This window comes from Mastigoproctus giganteus, chromosome 8 (genome assembly GCF_048544385.1).
Source record: "Mastigoproctus giganteus isolate SK-2022 chromosome 8, ASM4854438v1, whole genome shotgun sequence".
In the NCBI taxonomy this organism is placed as follows: Eukaryota; Metazoa; Arthropoda; class Arachnida; order Uropygi; family Thelyphonidae; genus Mastigoproctus; species Mastigoproctus giganteus.
In genome coordinates, this window is record NC_143582.1 from 73,730,202 (window position 1) to 73,745,357 (window position 15,156).

General features: G+C 40.2%; 1 protein-coding gene across 1 annotated transcript in view; it reads left to right on the forward strand.

Annotated features, from left to right (window-relative positions):
* The window catches only part of LOC150081632 (putative ammonium transporter 3), a 78,984-nt gene extending 68,359 nt beyond the window's left edge, over positions 1-10,625 (forward strand). The window contains exon 7 of the mRNA XM_090380270.1: positions 10,269-10,625. Within this exon, the coding sequence (XP_090236396.1) occupies positions 10,269-10,625 (357 nt within the window). The remainder of the gene's footprint in view (positions 1-10,268) is intronic.
* The last annotated feature ends 4,531 nt before the right edge of the window (positions 10,626-15,156 follow it).

A 15,156-nucleotide genomic window follows, 5' to 3' on the forward strand; every position in this document is an offset into this window, starting at 1 on the left:
CAGGTGCATGTATACTTGCGTGTACACCAATGCTAGGAGTTTAGTAAATAAATTTGATGAATTTGAGATATTTCTCAAAACATCAAAGGCAGATATTGTTGGGATATCAGAGACGTGGTGTCACACAGATATAAGGAATGCAGAACTGGAATTTGGGGAGTACTGTAAGAACCCAATTCTTACACTTATCCTAGGGAAATAAATATTATAACATAACAAGAAAAAAAATATATATATATATTAAATAATATTATTTACATAGGATGATTTTCAGCTTAGATTGCAATCGCTCTGTACCATACAGTTAAGTAGGGGAGGATTAGCGTAACAACGGGGGAGGGGGGTAGCTGGACAGGGCACAAAAGTACAATGGGAGCACCGTAAGGGCAGTTCAAGTCGCTATAAACAGAAAGTGGGCAGCTCTTTGGAAGAAAAGAACAAGGGAACCGACTCCCCCCTTGTGGAGAGGAAGAATTTTAAAGACTAAGAGGGTGGAGGGGACCCTGGATGCGGCATACACTGTGTGGAAATGGCTAGCCTCTGGATAAAACAGACCGACTCCTTGAGCACTTACTGATTTCAAGGAGCGGTGGAGAAAAAACGGAGTGGACTAATGGGGGTAAGTGCATCGGAATGATCACAAGGAAATATCTAGAAATTTCTAGACGTCCGGAAGTTCATCGAAGCTTCTAGAAATTTCGAGAAGTCGGATGTTTCCCCAGGAAAGGGAAGGGCCAAGAAAACGACGGAAGTGGGAGAGAGCGAATGAGAATAAAGGGATGATGAAGAACGAACTACGATTGGATCAGAATAGAAGGGGTGGCTGAAGCAAAAAGGAGATGGAACGGGAGGAGAGGAAGAGTAGAGTTCCAGTTCTTTGACAGTTTGGGCAGTTTTTGGAAGTTTTTGAGAGTTCCCGTGGGTGGGCCTGTATGTTCCCGTGGGTGGGCCTGTGATGTGCGGCTGGAAAGAAATCCCGAGAAGTGCCGGGAGAATCGCTGGAGAGTAGCGGACAGAGAAATTAATTTAAGGGAGGTTTTGCAGTGAGAGAGTTTTAGAGTTTTCTGGAGTTGTAGGAAGTTTTAAAGAAGGTGGGAGTTTTTGTGAATCGCTGGAATGTGGTAGTGGGAATTGAAGCAGTTTGTCGCAAAGACAATTCGTTAGGCAAGTTCTGGGAGAGGTCAGCCGCAACGTAGAAATAGGAAGGAGATGCCCAATGAAAGATGGAAACACATATGCTGGAGCTGAGTGATAAGGATCGAAAAGTCTCGGTATAGAAAGATAAGGAAGAGTTATACAGTCTGGCTTCTCGATAAAGCAGTAAGGAGAGTCTTGATAATTTTATTATGCACCCCAGTATCGTCGAGCTGATCAGACGCCCAAAGCGGGCCAGAGCAACCCATTTATGGAGAAAAGAGTGAGTTCCTGGAAGAAGGAGAATTCCTGTAGATGAGCAGCAGTTCCTTAGCCGATGACTAATTCCAGTAGGAGTCTGATGATGCCCTATACTGATGATGATGGCCGCCCCTGAGCTGAGAAAAAGGTTGTGTAAAGAGTGATCCCCTAAGCTGTTATGTAAGTACCAGATAATAGTTTTAAGTCTGCTTTGAAGGAAAGGACTCTAGGGAATGTTTTAGATTAGTTGATAGTTTATTTGATATTGTTTAGCATAAAGGGAAGGAGAAAGTTTATAAGATATAGATATATGTATTTCATCACAAAGATAAGTTAATAAGCAAGGAAGATTTAGATATATGTACTCGAGACTAGTATGTTTTAAGTTGAGACTAACGAGTGTTCTAAGCACATGTAATTTTTTTGGAAGGGATAATAATGTTCTATGCATATGTAATTATTTTGGAATGGATAATTAAAGAAAGATTATAGCAGGGATTTATAAATCTATAAAAATACACATATAGGTGTTATGGTCACTGCTGTCATCCCAGTTGGGAAGTTTAAATTGTTAGAAGACAAGAGAATGTTATGAGATGTAACCTAAATCAGAAGGAGAAAAGGCAGAAAGACATGCAGAGACATGATATATGAGTTGTGATTATCTTTACATCTTAGCACACATATAATGCTAGTAATTAACATTATATCCAATTGATGATGTATGATATATTCTTTTGATGTATATACTGTGAATAAATAATATTGTATATGTTTATCAAGTGTAGTATGAGTCATTCTGAATACTCAGCCAGTCCAGAGGAGACATACACGAACTACTATTCCCCCAGAATCTGTGATCTTCTATGCAGTATACAAGTCAGGTGTTAATGTGGAGGGAGGTAACTTAGGGGGAAATTAAACTGGGAAATACAAAGTTAAGAGAGGTGGGTCTGAAAGTTTAACGAGATTTATTAATAACAGAAAATTATAATTAATAATAATAAAGGTATACATATAAAAAGTAAGTTTTAACATTATTCCCACCCCCCACAGTACAACGTTTACAGAAAGGATAGACAGGATAGGAAGGGAGGAGGGATTATGCTATTAGTTAAGAAACACATAAAATCCAAGGACGTGAAGCCAGTCGACATCGCTGGACAGTGCAGTGTCGAGTGAGTTTGGTGTGACATAGACATTGGGAGATCAAAATTAAGAGTAGGAGTGTGCTATAGGCCTAATGACTCTGATGACTATAATAAGAAACTGTACAGGGAAATAGAGTGGGCCAGTAAATCAGAGAGTCTTATAATGGGGGATTTTAATTTCCCAGATATTGACTGGAATTTGGGGGCTAGTCACTCACACACTAGCAAGGCTTTTGTGGATTTATTGGATGATTGTTTTTTTTTTTTTTTGTTTTTTTTTATGTGAACCACAAACACGAGAGGTATTAGAACCTATAGTACTTAGTACCGTGCTTGGGTTTGAGGTTGAAAAGACGAAAGAAGATATTTGTTGAAATTGGACTTGAACTTCTGTAGATTGTAATTTTCAGGAAATACGTATGAAGGAAGGTTGTTCCAGAAAACGGCAGTTGAATGAATAAATGAGGAAGATGAGAAGTTGGTTCTGTGGGTTTGAAGTTGGACAAATGGATGTTGACTGGTGGCGGCACGTGTTCGGACTGTTTTGAAAGAGAGAGCGGGAATTATAGAAGCCAATTCAGAAGAACAGTGCCCATGGAAGTATCTGTAAAAGAGGCATGCAGCAGAAACAGTGCGTCTATGAGAAAGCTAGTGGAGAGACTCTGTTAGAGATGAGTCATTAATTAACCTAACTGCCCTCTTCTGAATGGAATCAAGAAGCCTGAGAGAGGTTTTGGGGGCACCACCCCAAATGTGGAAACAATATTCCACGGCAGGGCGGATTTGCGATTTATACAGAGTGAGCAGCTGTTTGGAAGAAAAGTAACGCCGAGAGCGAAAGAGAAAACCAAGTTTTTTAGATGCAGAGGAAGCAATATTTGTAATGTGCTTGTGCCAAGAGAGATTAGAAGTCAGGGTAATCCCCAAAAGAGACATATCCTTTTGCCTAGAAATTGGAGTGTCACTAAAGATAAGCATAGGAGCAGAAGAATCCTTTTTGCGAGATATAAGACAAGACTGAGTTTTAGAAGGGTTGAAATCAACTAAGTTGTCTTTGCCTCACTGGAGAATTACCTGAAGATCGGCATTTAAGGAATTGGTAGCAGATTTTCGAGAACTTGAAGCTGATTGAGCAGGATAAGATTTCTCAAAACGGAAAGTTGAATGCAATGTGCTATCATCGGCAAAACTATGGATAGGATTTCCAGTCAATGGAAGAAGGTCATTGATATACAAGAGGAAAAGAGTGGGGGAAAGAACTGAATCTTGGGGGACACCGGCATTAGTGGAGAAGTTAGAAGACAGAGAGCCATCTACCATCACCCTCAGTGAGCGATCAGAGAGAAAACTGGATAACCAATTACTAAAAACAGTTGGCAAATCATAAGATGGAAGCTTGTTTAGAAGACCTTTATGCCAAACACGATCAAAAGCCTTTGAGATGTCAAGAGCAACTACTTGTGTTTCACCGAACCTTTCCATTGAAGTAGTCCATAAATGGGTAACATAAGCCAGGATATCACCAGTGGATCGACACTGGCGGAATCCATACTGGTGATCGTTGATCAGACGGAAGGTTTCTAGGTAGTTTAAGAGTTGGCGGTTAATTGATTTCTCCATTACTTTAGAAAGAGTAGAAGTAATTGCAATGGGACGATAATTGGATGGGAGGGATTTGTCACCCTTTTTAGGAACTGGCTGGATATGAGCAAATTTCCAAGCAGAAGGAAAAACACCTTTGGAATAAGAAAGTGAAAAAAGGCGGCAAAGAATAGGAGTAAGTTCAGGAGCACAGATTTTGAGAACAAGTGGAGAAATACCATCAGGACCTGGAACTTTCTTAGCATCAAGATTCATCACAATCCTTCTGATATCCTTTTGACGGAAGACCACAGGAGGCATTGAATGGACCGTGTTGGGAATGGTGGGAGGTGTTTTACCAAGTTCAATAATACATGAGCTGGAAGAAAAATGGGATGCTAGCAGGTCAGCTTTATCCTTGGCTGAAGTGACAACAGAACCATCTGGTTTGAACAGAGGTGGAAGCAGAGATGGGCAAAGGTTGCGGCCAATAGCTTTGGCAAGAGACCAGAATGCTCGGCTACCATTAGGGCAAGAAGCAAGTTTTCTACTCTTAGCCTGTTCAAACTCTAGTTTGGACTGATTAATAACTGCTTTACAATTGTTGCGAGCTTTGGTGTAGGCAGAAAATGAAACTGAAGAATTAGAAACAAGCCAATTACGATATGCAACATTCTTCTCTTGAACAGCCTTAGCACATTTATTGGAAAATCAAGGTTTAGATAAAGGATGAGATTTTAAAGTGGAGTGTGGGATAAAGGATTCCATTCCTGCAAGAATAATTTCACTGACACGATCTGAGCAAACGTTGACATCAGACGTTTTGAAACAGTAATCCGACCAAGGAAAAGAAGAAAAGAAGTCACGCAGGTCATCCCATCAGTTTTCTACATCAGCATGTTCGGGAGGCAACTAGAGGGAGTAATACTCTTGATTTGATTATCAGTAGTGATTCTTCATGCATTAAGAATCAGCAGATAAAGGAACCACTAGGTGGCAGTAATCACAGTGTGCTAAAGTGGGATTTACTCAGAGAGGTAACTACCATTAGGGGTGAAGGGAAGTGTTACTGCTTTCGTAAAGGCGCCTACGATGGACTGAGACAGTATTTAAATTCTATACAGTGGGACGAACTGATGATGTTACCAACAGCAAATTAAAAATGGAAAGCATTCAAAGAACTTATCTTGGAAGCTACTAGGCTTTACATACCAACTAAGAAATATTGTTCAAGGTTTAGGCCTAAATGGATGTCAGATGAACTAATGAGACATATGGCAGAGAAGAAAAATGCATGGGATACATACAAATTAACAGGTGACACACAAGCCTATGATAGATACAAGTTGATCTGTAACCAAATTACAAAGGAGGTTAGGCAGGCGAAGGCATATTACGAGAAATCTTTGGCAAGGGATGCAAAGAAAAACAGCAAAGAGTTCTTTACTTATGTAAACTCTAGAAGGAAGGGGATGAATCAGATTGGTCCACTTGATATCGATGGGTCAACTGTTGATGATCCTGCTCAGGTAGCTAACAAACTAAATGAATATTTTGCATCGACATTCACACATGAGGAGTTATTCAGCGAGGGGAATGCCAGAGGTGTATTCAACTCTGGCAGTAAGCTACAGAATCTTGTAATAACTGAGAGTAAAGTGGAGGAGAAATTGTTGAAGATAAACACAAGAAAGGCACTTGGGTGGATGGGATCTATCCAGTTATATTAAAGGAGGCAGCAAAGGAAGTACGCAAACCCTTAGCCATAATTATGAGAGCTTCCTTGGACTCAGGGGAGGTACCCACAGACTGGAGATGAGAAATGTGACCCCAATTCACAAAGGAGGATCAAAGGCTGACACAAGTAATTATAGACCTGCGAGTTTAACTTCTGTTCCAGGAAAATTAATGGAGGCACTGGTTAAAGAAGTACTGCAGGATCATCTAGACAAGACTTCAGTTATAGCTCGGACACAGCATGGGTTTGTTAAGGGGAAGTCTTGCCTGACCAATTTGATTGGATACTATGATGCAGTCACAAAAGAACTGGAATGAGGGAATAACTTTGATATTATATACATGGATCTTAGAAAAGCTTTTGATACTGTTGCACATGGAAGACTGCTACACAAATTGGAGCAGTGTGACATTGGAGGCAAATTGCTGCTATGGATAAAGGGGTGGTTGAGGGGGAGAAGACAGAGAGTGGTAATCAATGGACACTGCTCATCGTGGACTGATGTTATTAGTGGAGTCCCTCAGGGCTCAGTGTTGGGTCCATTATTGTTTTCTGTATTTATAAATGATATTGATGATGGTATATCAAGCTTAATGTCCAAGTTTGCAGACGATACGAAGGTTGCCAGGGTTGTCAAGGACACTACTGACACTATGCTGCTACAACAGGATCTGGAGGTTGAGCAGATGGGCTGAGAGGTGGCAAATGAAGTTTAACATTGACAAATGTAAAGTACTAAATATGGGAAATAGCAACCCCAGACAACGTATCAACTCTGTGGTACTACACTGACAGTGGTAGAGAATGAAAGGGACCTGGGGGGGGGGGGCGGTTGTGCAGGCAGATATGAAGTTCTCTGAGTAGTGCAGACGGGCTGCAAGAGTAGCTCATGGTGTTTTGTCAATGATATATAGGAATTTTTCTAGCAGGGATAAGGAGGTGATTATTCCCTTGTATAAGGCAATGGTCAGGCTACACCTAGAGTACTGTATACAGGTCTGGAGGCCTCATTTCAAGAAGGATGTAGAGCTGCTGGAACGAGTACAGAGAAGGGCAACAAGATTAGTGAATGGAACAAAGGGGTGCTCTTACGAAGAAAGGCTTAAGTTTTGCAAATTACAGTGTCTCGAGACTAGGCACCAGCGAGGTGATCTGATATAGGGTATAAAGCCTTGGATGGTTTGAAAGAATATTGTAGATTAGTCTTTCAGAAAATAAAACAGTTGTCTGTTTTAATAGTACAGTATAGATATTAGTTGTTTTTTTTTTGTTTTATTATTTATTTATTTTTTTTTTTTTTTTTGTTTAATTTTCTAGAGGTCCGTGTTAGTCATGGTTGACTGATACTGAGTGCTATATTTTCTTTATTTTTATTTTATTTTATTATTATTTTTTAATTTAATTTAATTTTTTGTTCTTTATATATTTATTTATTGTATTATTATTATTTTTTTTTTTTTTTTTTGCTGGCTTCCAGGTTTGGGCAGCCTGGGAGCGGGACTGCTGGCATCTACTGGTATTGCACTTTCACTGACAGAGCAGTAGACCCAAGCCCGGCTTCATGTCCTAGGGATGGGCACCAGGTATCAGGCACTTCGAGAGTGCCTGCACCCTGGTGGCGAAGAGGCCTGTATTTTTTTTTCTTTTTTTTTTACAACACATCACACATACATACACACTCATAACACTGCAGGCCCATTTGTAGAAGTTATATTTGGATACAGAATATACAGGTGAGAAGGACATTAGTCTGGGTGCCACTCTTGACATGTATACATACAATACAAAAAAAAAATACATTAATTTAATGTATATCACCATAGTTTATTTTTCTTCTTTTGATTTTTTTCTCTCTTCCTGTGATTAAAAGCAGCATTCTGTAATGCTGCTTTTGAAAGTTTTCAACCACAATGTTAATGCAAGCAATCAAATTGAAAACACATCATAAATGATAATACAACCTGTTTCCTCGTCTGTCCTTCTCGTTTGAAAACCAGCAAAATTTTGCTGGTTTTCAAGAACACGCGAAGGTTTTAACAGATGCTGTATTTTTCTGGTTAATTTTTTTTATCATGACTCTCGACAACTAAATCCTTCCTCTGTACAGTGATACCGTTATCAACAAGTGACTTCTGATAGCACTCCAGATTAACAGAATTATATCTAGAACTTGTTCCTGCTTTGCTGATCTTGGTTTTGGATGACATTACTCTACATTGGGCAGCACTGCATAAAGACATTTTCTTTATTTCTTCGTCTTCTGCTATCCTGTGCGTGTGTCCAAACTCGCTTTGGACTTTCAGTGTGTGACTGTTGAGGTTGGCCATGGTTCGTGCGTAGTTGTGGCCTACCCCCCCGTGGTGTAGACGGACACTGGGCAGGCTTTCCAGGAGTTCGCATGATTGGTGACAAATAACTGCCACACACACACACACACACACACACACACACACACACACACACACACACACACACACACACACACACACACACACACACATATCTGGCCTTTTACAGACCACTATAATCATCACAATATACAAAGGAGGAGTTGGACTTTCGTTCAGATGCCATCCTACATAAGTACTACACATGTCTACATTAATTTAAGTCTGCGCGGGTAGCACAGTGGTATCGTCACCGTCCTCCCACACGGGTGGAAAAGGCCCGCGTTCGAAATGCGTCGATGACGCGAGGAACTTTAATGGGCTTTTTTCACTAATGGCTGAGTTAGTCGGTTTCAGGCGTAGATAATTAGGTTTTTTCTCCCAGAAAATGGAGTTTTTTCGTCCAGCAAAACAGGAAATCGACAAGAGAACACACGCAATTTACAGACACATTATATAAATGGGTATATAGAAGAAATTCTAGTGACTCTAATAAAATAATTTTTACATTAATTTAATACAGATAATTCAACAACAACAACATTGATAACAGTAATTAATATTCTAAATTTAACAGTTCCTTGGGAATAAATCATGTCAGGTGTGGGTTTGCATATTCATTCCTTATAGACGGTGTCTCAAAAATATTGGTACAAACGTTTAGGGGTGGTAGGTAACATCTAAAGGAATGTGAATCGCATAGGAACCCATAACCGGAAACGTCAACGTAAGTCGGTACACGGCGCTGTTCATCAGTTCGCGAGAGGGAATTTCTGGTTTACTCATTCAAGCAGTAGTCGCCGCACGAAGAGAATGCATCGATATACGAACTGTGAGCTGGCAGTCATGCACCTAGTGTATGGATTAGCAGAGGGCCCACACGGTGTGCGCCCCCATGCGGCACAACATCGCTTCGCAATAAATGTGTGGGCAGGTATGGTCAGTGACTGCTTAGTCGGCCCATACCTGTTACCATCCCGCATGAACTCCGCTAAATATCGGATCTTTCTTGAACAAGTTCTACCAGGGTTACTTGACGATGTTCCAGCAAATATGAGACGCAACATTTGGTTTCAACATGACGGGGCGCCCGCCCATTATGGAAGGTGTGTTCGTGACCATTTGAACAGGCGTTTTGGGCGTCGATAGATTGGCCGTGGTGGACCCGTTGCCTGGCCTCCACGCTCACCTGATTTATCGAGCCTTGATTTCTTTCTGTGGGGGGGGCCTCAAATCTATCGTGTATGAATCGCCTGTGGAGACGGAAATGGATCTCGTCTGCGCTGCTGCTACTGTCAAAGAAACTCCAAGTGTGTTCGACCGTGTCCGCCAATCCATGCTGCGTCGGTGTCACGCATGCATCGCGTTTCATGGTGGAACCTTCGAGCATCTGTTGTAACATCATGAAATGCATCCATCTCGTACTCAATTGTTAATATTATGTCAAATAAATGTTTTCCACTAATTACTGTCTTGTGTCATTTTTGCTTCTTGTGCCTCTGCTACTACTTTCCCGTGACGTTTCCGGTTATGGGTTCCTATGCGATTCACATTCCTTTAGATGTTACCTACCTCCTCTAAACGTTTGTACCAATATTTTTGAGACACCCAGTATATATGCCCTTGTGGGTAGTAGAGTTGGTATAATCAACGCCCTCTCCACACTGGATAGAAAAGACCTGAGATCGAATCCCGTCAAGGACGCGAGGAATTTTTATGGGTCTTTATCAGGACGTGGAACAGTTAGTCGGTCGAGGTTAGCATAGTTTTTTCTCCCGGAAACTCAGGTTTTAAGTCCAGCAAATCGATCAGGAACATACGCAATTTACAGACATAGTATTCGACACAATGTGGCCTAAGTTGCTGATGCGCCAAATAGCCTACAACAATATTATGTATGAGTTATATTATTTATTAATTAATTAAAGATTATTATTTATTTATAATATTCGTATTTCATTAAAAAACCTATATATAGCTAATGCCTGCAGTTTCTTTTCTTTTCTTTTTCTACAGGTAATTAACTTTATTGTACCTATTCGTATGTCGATTCCGGAGGAAATTCTGGGTGCTGACTTCACAGAACACGATATCCGCCATGACGGCTATGATTACGAAGCCATGACATCGGAGCTGTCACGAATGGGTCTCCATCTGAGAAGTCGAAAACAACACGCTCCTCCTAGAAGTGAATGGGATGAATACCTCATCCTTTCATATTTACAGAAAGCTCTAGACAAAACTGAGAGCATCTCAGGGATTGATACCCCCTCGGATTCATCCAAACCGTTACAAACGCCAACGCCCTCGACATCTTCCAGAAAATTCTTAATTGACTCTCCTCGCCAGGCCGATGGTTGCAAAATACTGTGAAATTTTAGTTAAGTGATGATTTAATAAAAATATAGAATGACCGAAACATATTATAAATTTTGCAACTTTCTACAAATAAGTTATTGTACAAGTGTTGCAATCAAGAGAAAAAACAAGAAATCATTTCGCAATTACACTATGAATTCCGTGATGAAATATTTAACAAAATTCTACATTGCAGTTAATATAAGGTACCAATATGGTCTGGTCGTTGCATCTCATGCACTTAAAGAGAAAAACCTCAGTAAAAATATACTAAATACGATAATATGTTGTTACTATCATATTTATTCTGGTTCTGGAGGCAATCGAAGTGTATTTATGCATTATTTTCATTATCTTTCTATACATTAAAAAGTTTTCCTCCTAATGATATTTATTCGAACCAATGAGAGAAGAGGGCGGGGCAGTTACGTCATTTATTCGAGCCCTAAATGCCTCCATAACTTTCACCACTCGTGCGCGTGGTTCACTGTCTAATACATGACCACGCCCGGCATCATTTAATGTTCTATTGTAATGTTAGCTGATGAAGAGACCCGATATAATTTGTATATTTGTAAAAAGTTTAATATTTTGTAAATATTTTAAACATTTGTATAGTTTGTAAATATTTTAGTCGTGCTCTTTCGGATGCAAAAATATTGTTTATGCAATACATAGGTCATTTCCTGATTAGATATCGATCAGTGCGTTTCGACAGGTGTGTGTCTGGAATCCGTGACGTTTGATTTGCTAATTATACGTACTAATGTAGTAATTAACACAATGCCCCAACCTATGGCGCCATAGTTGCCGATGCGCCTAATAAGTCCCTAAACCAGCAACAGCCGTCAGATTCCGAGAGAAAACGACGCCATTATGAGTCTTCACCGAAATATACAGAGAAACATGCCAAAAAGGTTACGAACCAGTCATAGAATAAGTCAATAGAATAGTAGTCATAGAATAACGACGGAGCAAGTGAAAAATCAATGGTATAGGAAGCAGGTAGCTAATACGGACGAAAAACAGACCGAAACTAAGTAAACTATTAAATGGCTCACACGTAGTGTAAGATCTTCACAAGATCGTGATAACAAAGAAACTACTGAAGTATCATATCGCGATTTCAGTGATAAGGTCAACATTGCGGTGGATTATCTTTTCACGGCGAACTCGGAAGAGCCGCACATTCGTGTTGTCAGAGAGAGAAGGTTTGTTTTCCGACGGCAGATATCTATCCAGACGCTTTAAAGACTTTGTTGTTTGACAACATGGAAAAGGAAGACACTTTCTAGGAAACGTTCCAGTTTACAATCTTCAAGCCTTCGTGTCTTTTAATGCCGAAAACAAGGACTTTCAAGGTGGCGGCGGCCCTTATACGATGTGAATACGAGGAAGTGCCATGGTGAAAGGAACGACGAGTTTAACGTCCGTTTGAGACGTTCCACAATTCGGCCAAATCTACATTCGTGACAACGGAGAAGCGTTGATGAAACGAGCTAAAAGAGTGATGTAGACTCGAACGTTTTCTCGTTCGAGTTTAATTTAGCTGGGGCAAGCGAAGCGAGCAGGAGGCGGAACCCCCTAGTCATCATTATAAAAACTTTTTCTCCTTTTTCATGAGATTTTTTACACCCAGCAAAGCATACTGGTACCAACTGCATGAGGTTGTTGGATATGTCCGGTTACTATTACTGTATTATTATTATTATTGTTATTACTGTTGGTCGAGGGACTCTCCTATTTTAGTACTATTATTATTTATTATTACTGTTAGTCGAAAACCTCTCTTACTATCCTACAGGTGTTCTGCAGTTCCAAGTGTTCTCTGGGAGGCTTATTTCTGCTAGGTCTTATGGAGGCCCTTTGGCACCATGCCGACGGTTGACACGGTCATCGGGATGGTCATTACAGTACTTGTTCCATATGTCATATTTCTTTGACTTCCTGTCTTAGACCTGTGTACTTCCTGGTCTTTTCCGCGTATATTTTCCTGAAGGATGCTGGTGTTGGGCACCGCTATGTCGATCAGGTAGTTAGTCCTTTCCATCTTGATGAGGGTTATGTATGGTCTATTGCGCGGGATCATCTTGTCCGTTATTATGGCATAGTCCCAGTATAATTTGTCAGTAGGGATCTCTAGTATGGCCTGGGGATTTTACTTGTAATACGGTACACTTTCTTTGATCAACTGGTATTTTTGCACTAGCTTCTGATTTATTATACTGGCCACCTGGTCATGTCCATAAGTGTACTCCGCTTGGGATCACCCTGGATCTCGCAGTGATGTGCTGGATTGTTTCTGGAGCCAGGTGACACTGTCGACACGTGTCATCCTCCGGGGTTCCTGGCGATGTATTTCCAGGTGTGGATTACCTGGTCTTGGAGGGCGAGCATGAATCCTTCGGTCTCGACGAAGTGCCTTCCGTTCGTAAGCCATCTTATCTATGTAGTCTTGATGGAGATCACTGTAGCGTCTGCCATGGAGGGTCTGTTTCGCCCATATTTCTGTCTTTGTTTCTTCTGTCTGTGCAGTGCAAGTGACGTCTCCTTGTTAAGGTTGAATGATGTGTGCCGTTTATCTTTCTTATGGCTTAGTACAGCATTTCTCAACCTGGGGTCCGTAGACCAGTTCCAGAGGGTCCGCAAAACGTTCAAAAGGTATCAAGTGATATGCGTTTATTTTCTTAAAAAATATACTGATAGAATTACGACAAATTTCATTAAAGAACATTACTTATTTTCAATACAATTAGTATATATAATTGTATACTTGTAAAAGAATAAGAGAAGTTTACCTCAATGTGATACATAGAACACTTCCGTATGATACTCTCCAGAAATTAAAACTAATGTAACATAACAGTAAAAATTAAATTGTAAACAATTAACTTAGGAGGGATTTATGACTGCGAGAAAGTGATTCCAGCGTGTGTTCAGATCTTGGCCAGCCCGTGAGGTGGAGGCCTTCAGGCAAACCTACAGAAACGTAAGGAACTTATATACCGCTGAAATCACGGCAAGAAAATGGCAATCATGGCAGCACCTCGTTGTATGATGGTAGATGTGTGATATATGATGGTCACTTATCTAAACGAATGACCATTCGTTTAGATCAGTGAATTGCACATCTATCATCATACGAAACTTATTCTCAAAATGTTTCACATGTGCAAGAACAAAATGTGATTTGTATTTCCATTTGTATTTTGCGAAATGATAAGTGACTTACGTGAGGCAAAATATGCATTTGAGTGATGTGATAAAAAATTCACAACTCACTCAAGCCTGAAGTTGGTCCCAGTTTTGGTGAGGTATTTTATACCAACGAAAGGAATACAAGTGAAATTGTTAGAATTCCAAAATCTCGTAGGAGAAACGTCTGAGATATTAGTGGATCACATCCTGTCCATATTGGGGAAATATAAGTTAACCAACAAGATAATAGCATGTTGAGGTGAAACCTGCAACACCAAATTGGAAGGCACTACGAGAAAATGCAAGAATAATGTCTTTCATAAGTTAAGCAAGAACATGAAAATGAACATCTTGGGAGTAGGGTTGTGCTACACAATCATGCATAACGCTTTGCAAACAAGTGCTAATATGTTGCCAATTGATGTGGAATCAATTGGCAACATATTATTAACAATATGTTTCAACATTTTCATGTTTTCACTATTAGAGTTGAGGCACTGAAATCTTTCTGCAATTTTGTTGAAGAGGAATACATCCTTGCTACCTGCAGTGGAAAGAATAATTGAAATGTTTGGTGGTCTCAAGTGATATTTTCTATCACAAGATAAAAGCCCCAAACCCTTGAAAGATTTTTTTAATAATCCACAGTCCCTTCTCTGGATCAGGTTCACCTGTTAATGTTGAAAAAAAGTCGTGAGCTAGAGTTGAGTTTGAAAGTGTCTGCAATTCTGCCCAGATACGATAGGAGGGAGTATATGATGAGAGCCTTGTCAATCAATTCGACTCTGGAGAGACTGTGCAAGGCTCATGGGGTAGAATTTTTTTTAGCTTGGTCTGTACTTGTTAATAGGAGAGACTGCTTCTACAGGGATAGGATACACTTAAGTAGAAAGGGTGCAAGAACATTTGCTGAGGCTATCGAGGCAGTGTTAGGTGGGTCGGAAAACTGATAACTTGGGAGAGGGGATTCACAGACTAAAAGATTAACAGTAGCCGCAGGCAGAGACGAAAGCGATTCTTGCACTGCTTCTATTATAACAAGCAGCATCCTAGAGAGCAAGTTGCTGGGGACTTCAAGAGCTGCTGGGAGTCATCATTGAACAAATAAATACATGAGCTGTGTTAGAGTAACTAAGAGTAAGAACAAGTACATGTATACTTGCCCTACACCAATGCTAGAAGTATAGTAAATAAATTTGATGAGTTTGAAGTGCTGATCAAGTCATCAAAGGCAGATATTGTTGGGATATCAGAAACATGGTGTCACACAGATATAAGCAGTGCAGAATTGGAATTTGGGGAGCACAATGTGTACAGAAAGGATAGACAGGCTAAGAAGCGAGGAAGG